The sequence below is a fragment of the Cydia pomonella genome, chromosome 16 (genome assembly GCF_033807575.1).
Source record: "Cydia pomonella isolate Wapato2018A chromosome 16, ilCydPomo1, whole genome shotgun sequence".
Classification (NCBI taxonomy): Eukaryota; Metazoa; Arthropoda; class Insecta; order Lepidoptera; family Tortricidae; genus Cydia; species Cydia pomonella.
In genome coordinates this window covers 6,093,112-6,109,588 of record NC_084718.1, presented here as the reverse complement: position 1 = coordinate 6,109,588, position 16,477 = coordinate 6,093,112, and the positions used below count along the sequence as shown (strand labels likewise).

General features: G+C 35.9%; 1 protein-coding gene across 1 annotated transcript in view; it reads right to left on the bottom strand.

Annotated features, from left to right (window-relative positions):
• Positions 1 to 7,440: 7,440 nt before the first annotated feature.
• LOC133526266 (monocyte to macrophage differentiation factor) overlaps positions 7,441 to 16,477 on the bottom strand; it is a 30,926-nt gene continuing 21,889 nt past the window's right edge. The window contains exon 4 of the mRNA XM_061862817.1: positions 7,441 to 7,730. Within this exon, the coding sequence (XP_061718801.1) occupies positions 7,545 to 7,730 (186 nt within the window). The 3' untranslated portion in view covers positions 7,441 to 7,544. The remainder of the gene's footprint in view (positions 7,731 to 16,477) is intronic.

Sequence of the window (16,477 nt, the reverse complement as noted above, 5' to 3'; positions counted from 1 at the left end):
TAGTATCTACGTAAATTCTTTAGAGGCAAGTTTTTCCACCTCTGTCTTCCGAGTTACGTAAACTCACTTCTATTCAATAATATCGATGGACAAGCTAGGTCAAAGATTAAATCTTATCCATTGTTTGGATGAAACACATGTCCACTTGTCTCAGTAGAGAAGTCTATTGTTTTAGACCGCATACTTATGTTAATCAACATACACAAATTTCTTTGTAACATAGGTACCTACTTCCAATGGTAGAAAAAAACTTCATGATTAAAGTTTTTTTAATCTATCGCATAACATTTTTAAATTTAATCTGGGTATTTATTTGCCCAATATAACAGTTAAAAAGTTTACGTTAAAGATCTTTCAAAACAACACCAAATAACTCGCGGTTTTCCAGATTGTAGAAGACCAGGAAGCGTTCAGATTACAAAATACACTAAAAAAACATATGAAAACGGGTTTATTACCTCAAAGGAAGTGGAAAATGTAGGACGCGAAAACCAACCATTCTTTTCAACATCTTATTTTATGAAGAGATTGGTATCTTGCGTGCGAATCTTATTGTAGGGGAATGCTGTTCTAAAAAAATACAACTGATATCCGAACGTTCCTAGTTTTTAAACCATAGGCAAATCGTTACTTCAAACGTTAAGACATATGGGAACTATAAACACCTCATAATCATTTAAAATATTGAGCAATCCTTAAAATACAAGCAATAAAATAATTAAAATAACATAACATTTGAACTCCTTAAGATTAGGTACATATTTGATACACACACAGACATCGAGCTAGACCTACCCTAAACATGTATAAGGAACCTAGGGGATCCACATTGAGGTATAAAAAGATTGAAAAACTGGATCGTAGGTATAAGGTGTATAAACTTTTCTAAAAAACCCCAATACATCTATAAAAAGGGATTGGTCTCGAGATTCAGAGATTCTACAATACTACAACAATAATAGTACATGTTTTAACAATATTTAACAAAATATACAGACCGCTTATAGTTATTTGGCCTAATGTACCGTCGGTTGACGGTGATAAAACTATGAGTTATACGCCTACTGCTGATTTGGTATATGTGTCGCAGCTATCTGGCTAAATTAGCCAGCTAATTAGTCGCCTAGGCTATTCATTAAACGCCGGCATCCAATTTTATGCCTAGGCCGAGAGTAAATTTAAATTCTCAACGTTTATATATACTGATGTGCCGACGGAATCTTTCCAAAAATGCCTACTTCCCAAATGGTAAAATGTCGGATACATCTCATATTTTTGTATGGGAATCCGAATTTTTCCATGTTTTAATTCTATTTCTGTGATTATTATTTTTAAAATCTCGTAAGCTTTTTGGAAAGTTTCCGCAACTTGAACATCTGTATGTTAGTATCATACCTTTTGCCTCGGCAAGAACACCGATCTGATCTGGTCAAGATCGCAGGCCACCATCAGTCCTTGTGGAGATCAGATCGTTGAGAAAGGACTTTTGGAGTATTTCGGTTCTTATGTATCTTATGTAACATGGTTGTGGCTGTATATAACTTCTAATAAAATAAAATTAAAAGTGTTAGGAAGCAATTTACAGAATAGTTATGTAATTTGTTAGAATTAGATTTTTTTATTTATTTACTGAAAATAAGATTTGGTAATTAATAATAATAAGTATCATCTATTGTTATTATGAAATGTAATTTGAATTTAAAATTAAAGGGTGTAGCAGGATAGCCTAGGAAAAATTGCCCCCAGCGATTTTGGGCCGAAACTGTAATCAAACGATGCCTTTTGGGGAGGTTATACTCTGCACAAAGTTTCATCCCTCTGTTACCCCCTGGGGGTGAAAAAAACCCGATTAACCCCAAAACTGTTATAATTATTTTTTCCTAAACTATGAAAGTGACGAATTTCAAATTTCGTACAAATATTAATAAGACTAAAAGCTATGTGCTAAAAAAATATTAACCCCCTAACCATTGAAATTCTTGTAAAAAAAACAAAAATAAAAAAAGAATCAACCTGTATATCAAGTTTGGCTCATGGTACCACACCATTTTTTTTTTCAAAAATGAACCAGTTTATATTCTACATGATACAAAAGTTTCATGGACCTACTCCAGAAGGAACATTGCGAAATTAATATGTATTGGCTCTTTGGTGCGTACTATTCATTGAACTCCCACTAAGAGCCTTGCATTATTAATAAACAATGGCTTGCGATCGGACCGCTGCTCGTGCCCGATTTGAAAAAGGTGGGGATAAAGAAGTATGAATCAAACTCATTTGTACATGGATCTAAAGTTTGGCTCATGGTACACATACCATTTTTTTTTTTCAAAAATGTACCAATTTATATTCTATATTATATAAAAGTTTCATGGACCTACTCCAGAAGGAACATTGCGAAATTAAAATAAACGTACTATTTCGTAGCTACTAATCATTATACTCGTATCATGCTTAATACGCAACGCCTCGGACCCGAAAACAAAATAATTTAAAAAAACCGGCCAAGAGCATGTCGGGCCACGCTCAGTGTAGGGTTCCGTAGTTACTCTTCCGTCACAATAAGCTAAACTGGAGCTTAAAGTATAGTAAATTGTTAACCAAGGGATGAAACGGTACCTTTCACGTGAGTTAAACAAATAGGCAAATTTGCATAATCAGTACCTAATTAAAGTATGTCTTTTTACTATGAAGGGGAAACTTTTTGCGATAACTCAAAAACAGCTAAACTGATCATGTCCGCTATAGTTTTCATTTAATGTCTTTCTTAAGCTCTACTTCCACGATTTTTTTAATTTTTTTTGGACCTATGGTTCAAAAGTTAGAGGGGGGGGACACATTTTTTTTTCTTTCGGAGGGATTATCTCCGAATATATTCACTTAATCAAAAAATGTTTGTTGAAGACCCCTATTAGTTTTGAAATACCTTTCCAACGATACCCCACACTGTAGGATTGAAGCAAAAAACAAAAATTCACCCCCACTTTACGTGTAGGGGAGGTACCCTCAAAAAAATTAAATTTTTAGATTTTATTGTACGACTTTGTCGGCTTTATTGGTTTATATATCCATGCCAAATTTCAGCATTCTAGCACTAACGATCATGGAGCAAAGCCTCGGACAGACAGACAGACAGACAGGCAGGCGGACATGGCGAAACTATAAGGGTTCCTAGTTGACTACGGAACCCTAAAAATGTTTTTATAAATACAAATGAGTTTGATTCATACTTCTTTATCCCCACCTTTTTCAAATCGGGCACGAGCAGCGCCAGCGGTCCGATCGCAAGCCATTGTTTATTAATAATGCAAGGCTCTTAGTGGGAGTTCAATGAATAGTACGCACCAAAGAGCCAATACATATTAATTTCGCAATGTTCCTTCTGGAGTAGGTCCATGAAACTTTTGTATCATTTAGAATATAAACTGGTTCATTTTTGAAAAAAAAAATGGTGTGGTACCATGAGCCAAACTTGATATACAGGTTGATTCTTTTTTTATTTTTGTTTTTTTTACAAGAATTTCAATGGTTAGGGGGTTAATATTTTTTTAGCACATAGCTTTTAGTCTTATTAATATTTGTACGAAATTTGAAATTCGTCACTTTCATAGTTTAGGAAAAAATAATTAAAACAGTTTTGGGGTTAATCGGGTGTTTTTCACCCCCAGGGGGTAACAGAGGGATGAAACTTTGTGCAGAGTATAACCTCCCCAAAAGGCATCGTTTGATTACAGTTTCGGCCCAAAATCGCTGGGGGCAATTTTTCCTAGGCTATCCTGCTACACCCTTTGCACTATCCAATTTTCAAGGATAGTATTTCGAAATTTACAAAACAATTCCACGATAAAATAATGTATGGCAAAGTAGAAGGAAGGTTTAATTAAATTGTTATAAGTTGACTAAATGACAGCAACCTTAACACCATTAAAATAAATTAAAAAATACAAAAGCTGTCTAAAAATACAATGCTTGTAAAAAATACTTTATATCAAATTAAGGTATCGACTGGAAAGTAACCCCCTTATTCACGTACTAAAGTTACGATGCCGCTGATCATCGTTTGTCCCTTTCCATCATACCAATACGTCGTGGCATTTAAGCAACAAAAAGGTCAGAAATGAGATTTAAAGTCTGACGCTCGCACTCGAGTTGTCATACAACTTTTTTTTTAATAAAATGTAAGGAATCGAATGGTATCATTTTCTTTTTTGTTTTTGAAAGTAAATAATAATTTTTTTTTAAAGACTTTGGAGCCTTGTATTTTTTTATAAACTGAATATGTCTTTTTAAATTCCACTTCTTTATAATGGAGGGCTTATTTTCTAACTATTTAGCTAAATTTTGTTATAATATTCAACATGTGTCAACAGTGGCGGGACAAGACCAGAATTTTATGTGGGCACGGTACATTTAGCGAGGCCCTCTGGTGGCGCAAGAAAGAACGAATATTTTTCCGTTGTGTCCGAGATGTAGGTACTTTTTTGAGGCGCGAGGCCCCTCGGACGCGAGGCCGTAGGCGGTGGCCCACGTCGCCCACGCCTAACACCGCCTCTGTGTGTCAAGTACTCAATTGAGATCTCCAATTATGTATAGTTGCTACGAATTTAAGGGTCAAATTTATAGGAATGAGATGACAGACGAGTACCATCGTACACATTGTTTTTACTGAAAATGTATAAACCTACTAACAAAAACACAAGTCACACGAACGCCGCCATACAATCGAAGTTACGCCACAGAATAAATAATAGTACTACCGTACAGAAAACTTCCTACAAAACCGAAGTTTGACAGCGATTCAGAGACGAATCATGTTGTCCCTTTCTAATGTATGGCACTATCCCTTTCGGCTATTTAGGGTTGTCAAAATTCAAATCATTATCTTATCTCTAGTATTATGCAAGCACAAAGATGTCAAGTTTTGCCAACCCTAATAATTCGAACGAAGCCGAGAACGCCCGAACACTGCAGTTTCCCCACACTGGTTACGCTCTAATTTTAAGCGAGTATAAATTTTACGTACAAAAGTTCTACTCGCTCTATTTTCTCTGTATTACAATTTTTATTAACAAAAACTAGTACCAGACCAACAAAGCCGCAGCCAAATAACACTAGACCCTACTCATAGTGTTGTGTTCCTGCCGGTGATTAAGGTTGCTGGAGCTCAACGAGGGTGCGGAGTGTCAGGGTCGGAAACGCGCATGTAACACCTCTGGAGTTGCAGGCGTAAATAAATAGGCTACGGAGACTGCTTATCATCAGGCGGGCCGTATGCTTGTTTGCCACCGAATTTTAAAATACAGACGTTTATAAATTATGTAATTTTCGTGTATGTTTATAAAAATTTAATTTGATTAATCTAATAGCCGTTTGAATTTTTTTGCGGCTGAATGAGGGCTGAATGCCGGATAGGTCAGTGCCTTCGATGCCTAACCTGTCAAAACTGACAATATGGCGGACGAATGATTGAAATGTCACCGTATTTAAGAATAATTTTGCTTTAAATTTTGTTTTTTCCTCACAAGTGTGATGAAAAACATTGTGTGTGCCACGGCCAGCACAAGAATTATTCGGCTTCGGCCTTTAATTCTTATTTACCGCTTTTAAATTGAGAGAATAACCTCGATTGTATAGAAGCGGCTTTTTGTCGATGGATTCGTGTGACTTATAAGTCATAAGGTCCACCAATGATAATAATATTATGAATAAATGAGTCTGAGTAAGAGTGTTGGCCACAGTACAAGACGTATTGTGACGGCAGGAAGGCGTACAACTCATAGCGAACATTGGCATATTAGCTATTACACCTAATAGAGAGGATAATCTACAGTCTTAAATATGTATACACATGTCCCTTATTTCAATACAGAAAGGTCCACAATCGCACACATATTTAGGAGCTGATTCTACAGTCAGTGCCCTAAAGCCGTAGATAGCTGCACAAAGATCTCAATGGCGGCATTATACGCCAATCAACGAGGCTTGTACCGACAGTAATTTGCCTTTTACGCCAATCAGCGACGCCGATTGTGCCCATGAATAGCGCTTGGAATATAAATTGCGAATAACCTTATGAGGATTGAATGGAAGTCTCTAGGTACATATACTTTTTTTATGTACACAACCTGAAAAGCTCGTGCAAAGTTATACAAAAAAAAATATTTTATTTTAATAAATAATTACTTAAGAATTTGATCTTTAATACGAATATTTCATGTCAGTCGGTGGGCTCAATAATTTAGACAGATAACACCTCACACTCGTGTTTTAAATTTATGCTAATATGGCAAAATTGAATGCGCACCACCTGCCACCGTATGTGATCTGCCTATCAGCTAAAATCTTCGACTAGGCGGATAATTCATACTCTCTAAAGCAGGCAAGTGATAAAAAATGTTGTAGTAACCTGTACGATTGGCAAAAACACCGCTAAATCGAACCATGCGTTATCCACCTTGTTACCACCAAATACCGAAGTTCACAAATTGCGGGCATCTTTCTTCTTTATTTCAATGAAGGCGTAATTATAGTGACAGAAAGATGCCCGCAATTTGCAAACTTCGGTGTTCGCAGTAAAATCTCAGTTACTATCAAATAGATAGTGACGGCCAAAGTAACAAAATATATCGAGTCACATTGTGTTACTAAGTTACTATATAAATAAGGATGTATGTGTATGTATGTGTGTACATTGGCACACTGGCAGGGTAGTAAACATAATCGATGTTTGGCCACTTTAGCCGTCAGACTGACTAACTTTGCACCGGCTAGAATATAACAAAGTAAATAATAATAATAAAATAAATAATAAATATTATAGGACATTATTACACAAATTGACTAAGTCCCACAGTAAGCTCAATAAGGCTTGTGTTGAGGGTACTTAGACAACGATATATATAATATATAAATACTTATAAATACTTAAATACATAGAAAACACCCATGACTCAGGAACAAATATCCATGCTCATCACACGAATAAATGCCCTTACCAGGATTTGAACCCGGGACCATCGGCTTCGTAGGCAGGGTCACTACCCACTAGGCCAGACCGGTCGTCATAAAGTGAGCGAGGAGGGACTCATATTTTCATAGAAAATTGAGGTTAATGATGACATTGACACACTTTGTTATTGCAAATGTCATGCAGAGTTAGTTTGGTCCGACTATCTGTTTGACGCTGAGTCTACCTCGTCGATTGGCACTCACTTTAATCCACGCCGTATAAAAATAGCCTAAAGAGAGCCGTTCCGAGATTCAATAGGTTAACAGGGCAGTCTTCATTGCTTACGTTCCGGGAAGAGGTGGCGAAGGATCGCCAAGTAATGTACCGTGGCTGCTAGGGCGACGAAGATGTGCCAGATGGCGTGGGTGAAGGAGATCCGGCCGTCGGACTTGAAGAACTCGCCGATGAGAAATTTGTAAGGAACAACGGTATACAATTTCGTGGAATATATATTTAATGTTGAGTGTACCTCGTCGATTGGCGCTCCACAGCATAAATGGCCTAAAGAGAGCCGTGCCGAGATAAAGGGCAGTCTTCATTGTTTAAGTTCTGGGAAGAGATGGCGTAGGATCGCCAAGTAATGTACCGTGGCTGCAAGGGCGACGAAGATGTGCCAGATGGCGTGAGCGAACGGGATCCGGCCGTCGGACTTGAAGAAGAACACGCCGATGAGGTACAACATGCCACCGAGCTTTAGGTCCGACATTGCTGGGAAGTGGTGCTGGAATTAAAAAAAAATGTATATGAGTGTTTGTAGTAGGCGGCTGTGGTCGATTGTATTTTCAGCGACTCTTAAATCCATTTATTTATTAAGAAGCTCATTAGCTTCTTTGAAGGGAAGTAAGAGAATTGTTTTTTTTTTCCTCGTCATACTAAAATGACAGTTCGACTGTGCTTAACTTGTAGTAACTTTGCCTAACTAAAATATGTTTTTTATGTTTTACATGTATGTAAAAAACACTTGTATGTATGTAAAAATCAAGTTCTTGTTCAACCTAAATTAATTTATTTTTGATTCCGATGACTTATACAATAACTCTAATCTGATCACGTTCTAGTTAATTCGAATGGCGTCAAATCCGGTACATAAATCGAACCTAATCGTAATTCAAATAATTAGTATAGGTATATAATGATGGATTGTCACTTATCACACAACGAATTAATATAATGATTATCTTACCATTTCAACATTTTCCACAAGCCAAGGCTTTTAGCACAATCTTTAACAAAGGGCCGTGGCCGAAATTTAAGGATCAGCTCCTCGTATTATGATATGAGTGACATGATAACGGCGCAGCCGATGTGAGTTAGAAGACAGTTTGTCCAGATTGGCTCTAAATAGGAAAATAGATAAGTCCTATACCAGATACCTTATATTTATATAAACATAAAAATTATAATTTCAAATATTTTTTTTATTTTATGTTTAGGTAATAATTAACAATTGTACGAAAACAAGTGGCTTAGTATCAAGATAACAATGTATGCAACGCCGATTTAATATGGTAAAGCATGTAGAAATATCCTTGTTGGTATTAACCTAGTAGTTAACACAGTATTATTATCGTATATTTCTATAATAATAAGTGCCTATGGCTGGTATTTTTCAGTGAAACTTGTAATTCATTCGATCGTTAATTTCCATTCACGCAAAGCATACAATTTGAAGGCCGATTGATAATAGAATTTAGTGTTTACATGCTCGTATCCCAAAATAAATATGCAAGTGTTATATTTTAAAAACAACGGAACGTAAACCAACTGAAACTAACCGAAAGATACGTAGAAGATAAGTCTTAAACAAACAAAGATAGCGTCTAATATTAGACATCTTTACGGTAAGAAAATAAAGTATTAAGTCAATTTTTTTTATCTCTTCGACAGACTAAAACTACGGAATCTATTTTGACTTTGATGCAGTTTTTAGGGTTCCGTAGCCAAATGGCAAAAAACGGAACCCTTATAGATTCGTCATGTCCGTCTGTCTGTCCGATTCTGTCACAGCCACTTTTTTCCGAAACTATAAGAGCTGTACTGTTCAAACTTAGTAAGTGGATGTATTCTATGAACCGCATTAAGATTTTCACACAAAAATAGAAAAAAAACAATAAATTTTGGGGGTTCCCCATACTTAGAACTGAAACTCAAAAAATCTTTTTTCATCAAACCCATACGTGTGGGGTATCTATGGATAGGTCTTCAAAAATGATATTGAGGTTTCTAATATCATTTTTTTCTAAAATGAATAGTTTGCGCGAGAGACACTTCCAAAGTGGTAAAATGTGTGTCCCCCCCCCCCGTAACTTCTAAAATAACAGAATGAAAAATCTAAAAAAAATATATGATATACATTGCCATGTAAACTTCCACCGAAAATTGGTTTGAACGAGATCTAGTAAGTAGTTTTTTTTTTAATACGTCATGAAATTAAATTTTTTTTTTTTTCAACATACCCATACATGTGGGGTATCTATGGATAGGTCTTCAAAAATGATATTAAGGTTTCTAATATAATTTTTTTCTAAACTGAATAGTTTGCGCGAGAGAACCTCCCAAAGTGAAAAAAAGTGTGTCCCCCCCCCCCCCCGTAACTTCTAAAATAACAGAATGAAAAATCTAAAAAAAATATATGATATACATTGCCATGTAAACTTCCACCGAAAATTGGTTTGAACGAGATCTAGTAAGTAGTTTTTTTTTAATACGTCATGAAATTAAAAAAAAATTTTTTTTTTCAACATACCCATACATGTGGGGTATCTATGGATAGGTCTTCAAAAATGATATTAAGGTTTCTAATATTTTTTTTTTCTAAACTGAATAGTTTGCGCGAGAGAACCTCCCAAAGTGAAAAAAAGTGTGTCCCCCCCCCTGTAACTTCTAAAATAACAGAATGAAAAATCTAAAAAAAATATATGATATACATTACGATGCAAACTTCTAACGAAAATTGGTTTGAACGAGATCTAGTGAGTAGTTTTTTTTAATACGTCATAAAATTAAAAAAAAAATTTTTTTCGTCAAACCCATACGTGTGGGGTATCTATGGATAGGTCTTCAAAAATGATATTTAGGTTCCTAATATAATTTTTTTCTAAAGTGAATAGTTTGCGCGAGAGACACTACCAAAGTGGTAAAATGTGTGTCCAAAGTGGTAAAATGTTGAACGAGATCTAGTAGTTTAAGTAGTTTTTTTTAATACGTCATAAAGGAACCCTTCATGGGCGAGTCCGACTCGCACTTGGCCGCTTTTTTTACTAGCATTTTCGTTCGCAGATCTCATAGTAGGTAAGTCCCTACAATTTTTATTTATGTTATATTCGAACTTTGATAAAAATAAGAATGTTTTACAAAATAAAACCACTCTTTTGAATGGGAGTTTTGTTACGACACAAAACATTATCGATTTTATAAAATTGTAATGATACTGCGGTAGAACTGAGACTAGTCTTCATGTTACGGCATTCACAATTACACTGTCGATGTCGACTCGAGTTACATGACGATGACGACTGATTAGTTCATTGAAGCATATTTTTTTGGTTTCCGTAGTCAACTATGAACCCTTATAGTTTCGCCATGTCCGTCTGTCTGTCCGTCCGCGGCTTTGCTCCGTGGTCGTTAGTGCTAGAAATCTGTAATTTAGCATGGATATACAAATCAGTCACGCCGACGAAGTTGTAAAATAAAAACTAATTTTTTTTCGCTTTAACCCTATAGTGTAGCGTGTCGTTGAATAAGTATTTCAAAACAAATATGAGTCTGCAAGAACTATTTTTTGATAAGGATAATATTTTCTTAAATAATAACTCTGAAAGAAAAAAAATTGTGTCCCCCTCTAACTTTTGGACTATGTCCAAAAAACATGAATATAAAGCTTAGCATTTCAAGGAAAACAACGTTTTAGAGTTTTTGAAAAAAGTCTATTTTATCGCATGGTTGCTCTTGTTTTTTTTTTTTTGTCCAGTTAGAGAGAATATTGGTTAAAAGATTATACAAGCCTAATATAGTCTCAATTAACTACTACTAAATGGATATGCAAACCATCTTTCAATTCCATACAACGCCTATACCGACGCCAAATCTTGAGAGCAAGATTTATGTGTACACCAGATCGTTGCATAAGACATACACGTGCATACGGCACATGTAAATAATTATTTATACAACCACTTGGCTGATTCTATTTACAGAACAGTACATGAAGCAAAAATATATAGTGGATGCTGGCTAATTAGGCGCTATATGAACAAAACTGCAGGCCAATTCTAGTTTTAGTTATTACATCAGTATCATATTGTTAACAGATCTAATAACTAAAACTAGAATTGGCCTGTTGATTTTATACAAAAATATAATTCAATTACTTATCAGTACTTGAATTACATATTTTTGAATTATACATATTAAGCTAATTTTACGGTTTCACTCAGGTATTTTTAGTCACTCGCGCTACATGTTTCGGAGAGCCCATAGGTCTCCATTTTCAAGTACTAATAATTCATGAGCAGCGGTCACGATGGCCGAGTGCCGCGTACTCATAAATATTGATCGATGAAGATAGATAAAATAAGGAGTTCTCAAAGCGGTTATGGGTGAACAGAATATTTCGCTCAGCGAATCAGCATTGCTATCTCGACTTCCGAGTGATCACAATCCAGATCTATTTATTTATTTCAAATTAAGAGTTTTATTGCCGGATTTTAGTTTCACCGTTTCTAGACATATTTCTCCTCCAAATCCGCCCAAGACTTTCTGTCCCTCTCCACTTGGAACCAGTTGTAACCCGCGGGTCGCCTTAAGGCTGTAACAAACGGGTGTACCGGACCGCGACCTTGGTCCGGTCCGAGGCCTGTTCGATCGTGTGAAGGATATCCGCCGTACGTACATTAAGGACCGGACAAAGGTCGCGGTCCGGTACGCCCGTGTGTAGCTTTTAAGTCGTTCATCTATCCTTCTAGTGGGCGACCCCCTTCCCTCTGGTCTTTTCTTAGTACATTATACATTACGAAATCTTAGTGCTTTTAAATAACTTTAAAGCCTGGAAACCCGTAAGGCCGGACAGTATTTGTAAACGTATTCACTAAGTCAAGGTTAGCTAGTTACTCTCAGGCAAACTGTTCTAATTATTTTTGCTACGTAGTGTTTATATACAAACACACTGTTATAATTATATTATAAATACATTAGGATCAGAAGTAGAGATATAAGAGTAAAACGCGATAGATTTAAATTATCATTTCTATTGTAAGCTTGATTGAGGAAGTCCTGGGTTCAACTCCAGGTATTGAAGCCTCGGTTCGGCATGGGCCGGCGGTGGAAACCATAACCCTATCCCTCTTGATGAAGGTACATACCGTAAGTAAATGTAATCCTGTTATACCGAGAAATTAACTGCTTGCCAAAGCAAGCTGGGCAAAATATTTTGAAACGTAAAATTACCGGCGCCCTACTAATCGACAAAGTGATTAATTATTAATTAAAACACTCCGCCTCCGCGGATTCGTTTAGTTTCGACTCAAAAAGTAGGCCGTTCTTTTAGAGGATTAAGCTCGGAAATTTAGTTATAAAGTGAGTCGACGTCGCTATCAACAAAGTTTATTTAAGTAACTTACTCAATTTAAATTGTAGGTTTTTAATGTAGGCACCTCTTTTAAAACTGCTAATTGGACACTACTAAGGTAACAATGGCATTTAGCATAACATAACCTTCTTTATACGAGATTCACAAGGAAGAGTTTTGGCCGATCGGTGTGAAATTTCGGCACAGTGGGGTTGTGCAACACATGCGGGGCATCGCAGTCACAATGTCATTTTAAGTTATTAACAAGTATTTATCTATGAACCTTTATTTTATTTCATTTCGATAACTAAATCCTACATAGGTATGGAATAAGTAGCTAAATTCTTTGTCTAGTTTGACCTAATTACGTAGCACAGCAGATAAGCCTATTCGCTTCGTCTCGCAAGCGACTCTCTCGCAATACATACTTTATATTGTTGTCCAGTTCATAACTCTGAAGCTATAACCTACCCGCATTGCGTATAAACGCATTTGAGGCAGCAGTTTAGTTATTAAGCACGTAGAAATCTATTAATCATAACGTCTAGAGTTGTGCCCGCTTGGTCTTTAAAAAGAGCGCTCCGATCTCGGTCAATCGGTCAAAGGAACTAGTTCGCTCTTTTAGTTCCTTTAGTTCAGGAGCAAATCTCAATCAAATAAACAGCGATAGCGTGAGCGAGCGACTTTCTTGACCTTGACTCATTCCGATCATTCGCTCCTGACCGATTTGTTACTATAGTCTGTATCTTTAGGTATTTAAAAAAAGTAAACAAACAATTTGTACATTTTCGGGTAGTTTTAATATTTATTGGTTAACCAACCAAATACAAAACCGCCTGGATCTGTCACTGAACGACCTGACTTTAAAACTACATTATTTGATCATGTAATGTTTTCATCTACCCTCAGCTGCTTTAAGGAGCCATTTGAGGGTAGATTTTGTTTACCTTTTTTTAAGTCTTTAGGGACTTTAGGTACCGCCGAACCGACTACTGAACTAAAGGACCGAGACCGGTTTCTTAATCGGCGCTTAAGAAGAACTAGTTCCTTTCGGTCCGTGATGGGATTTCATTCCTTTTAGTTCTTCGGTCCTGACCGACTCAAGCCTGTTTATTAACGTTATTAACTCAAGTTATTAACGTCCGCTGCTAATACTAGTTTGATAAAGTTGTTATTTCTCTACGCAACGCACACGTCGCTCACTAATGGCAGGTTTCCACAGCATCAGCAACGCAAGCAAGTAAGTTTACGTAGACATTATAAGTCTGTATAACTTATACACATCTTAAATAAAGGGACAGACAGACGGACTACAAAGTGATCCTGTAGGGGTTCTGTTTTTTCCTTTTGAGGTAAAAATACCTAAGTCTGCACAACTAGTCGGAAAAAAATCGAAGTTGAATCAGCCATAATAACAAGCCTCCAAGTTGGATGGGATGAATTCGTTAGATACTTGTATACCTATCTATTTCTACTTTATTAAATGCATATCTACTAATAGCGGCTATATCTATAATCTATACAGTAACACTTTGCATGATAATGCGCAGAAAAAGCCTGAACGCTCAAATTTACCACAAAGCACACACAAACTGAATCCAAATGAAATATCGAGTAATTTATTCTACTAGTGTCCTACAAATTAATCTGCCACTCGTTTGTAATTTACACAATAGGCTGTCTGAAAGTGGAAATACAAAACTTTATAATACCTATATCTATGTACCCGCATAACCCGCATTTACAACTAACTTTAATATTATTATTTTTAAACCCACTGAACAATATATATAATATCATTATTTTAAATTTACTCTGTAAGTGTGGTTTTCGTGTTTTTATTTCTGTGTACAATAAAGTATATACACATACATACACACTTGCACAGGCTAGAGCCTGTGTCGTGTAGAGCTGCTTTAAGAAAAATACGAGTGTGTAACGTAATACATGCAATGGCTGACTGTGAGCGTGGAAAATGGTTGTGTGTCGTCGACACAGTAGCTTGGTAGGTTAGGTTTAAGTTACGTACCTAATGAAACTAAATACGGTATTATAACATTATGGGTTTAAGTGGCCTACTGTACAGATTATCTCACTGTGTAGTAGATGTCTATATCACTGACTGAATAATGTTGTCAAATATGATAATATTCTAAGGTTTTTATAACTGATGTGAACACGATACTATTTATACGTGTCCACATGAAACAAAAAAGTCAATAATATTCATGTATATTACTTATAGTTAAATGTAAGAATGACAGTTGAGTTAAATATAATGCCCGTGCTACAGCAATGCTATATGTCGCAAAAAAAAACAAATCTACATAAATTAACTATGCCATTTAGTTTCTTTAAATGTACTTAGCTATAGCCATACCCCGAAGTAAACGGAACGAAACACCGCGTGTACTCCTCAAGTGAACGGTACAATTATGTAATTGTTTTACAATAAATGAGGAAATAACACTAAACATTAATGTTATCTACATAAAGGTACCTACACCTATTTATTTGTTTGAGGAAAATCGAAAATAGCTCGCAAACAGAACTCGTCGAGATCCCCGAATGTCCTTTGACTTTTCAACCCGAACATTTATCAATGTCACGTTTCCCCGAACATTCCTTTATTCAGCAAACACTTTGTCTCGAGTATTTACTTCTTTTCTTAGCGTTATTTATATTACCTTAAGGGAATTCAGAAAATTGCCGATATTGCGGAAAATTTTTCGTTCGACAACAGCTGCGTTAGTCATTACTTTGAAAATGCCACATATCTCATAATTATAGAATAAAATTTAATAATAAATTCTGTATTGGGGGTAAATATTGGGGTAAGAGAAATTCGTTTAAGGAATCCTCATACTGTCATCCTCCCCGAGCTAAACATGACTTTATCTACGCTCACGCATAAGTACTTAAGTAGTGACATGATACGAAGGGTACTATATATATTTACAAAGACACACGTTTTAAGCAATGTAATAAAAACACTAATAACGCTTGGAAAACTAATGCTAGAGATCGCTTCTTAGCGATAAAACCGGCTGTTGTTACCTAAATTTTAACTGTATTTCATTTTCTGTGTATTTTTTACTGTATGGTGCACAATAAAGAATATTTACGTAAGTAGTAATTATTATGCCAGAACTTGGAGTATCAGGACAATTGTACCTAATATTATGCTTCGCTAAGGAAAATAGCCGAAGTATTAGTACTCTAACAAAATTTAGAATATCCTTCTCGTTTGACGAATTTCCATATCATACTGAGCATACGTAGTAAGAGATTCCTAGCGTGTTTTATATTGACTGTCATTGACTCATTGTGAATAGGTACGTAGTGTCACAGATATCAAATTCCATGACTGTAGATATGTATACGTTGTACGTAGGTATACTAGTAGGATAGGAGAGGTAACGTGTCAAATGTCTACAACTCTATACGTTAACGCAGTGCCCATAATTACTGTAATCTCGGCACCTTGAACTGGCACACGTCAGCATCCGTGCATTACTAGACAATTAAACAATAACGACTGTCAATCCGTACTCTCATTGCTGTAGATACCGCTACAGTGCGCGAATTAGCAACTTTTCAAATACATATATTTTGAATTTTTATCTCTAAATTTCTTTATGGGCTCTCCGTTTCAGCTTCTGCAAAAAAGCTTTATAGTAATTCCGGCGAGTATATAGAGAACTGTGTAAGTCGTATTTAATACCCAAATTTCATGAAATTCTGTGAGCGGAATCGGTAATTATATAGTTATTGTTTGTAGAATCAGTTTTTGGATTCAGTGTTGAAACAATTTTTTGTGTCAAAGATTTAATTTTTGATACAAGCTTTTATCGCTCACTGTACTTTTATTTCCACAGTAATAATCAGTGAGACAATTCTAA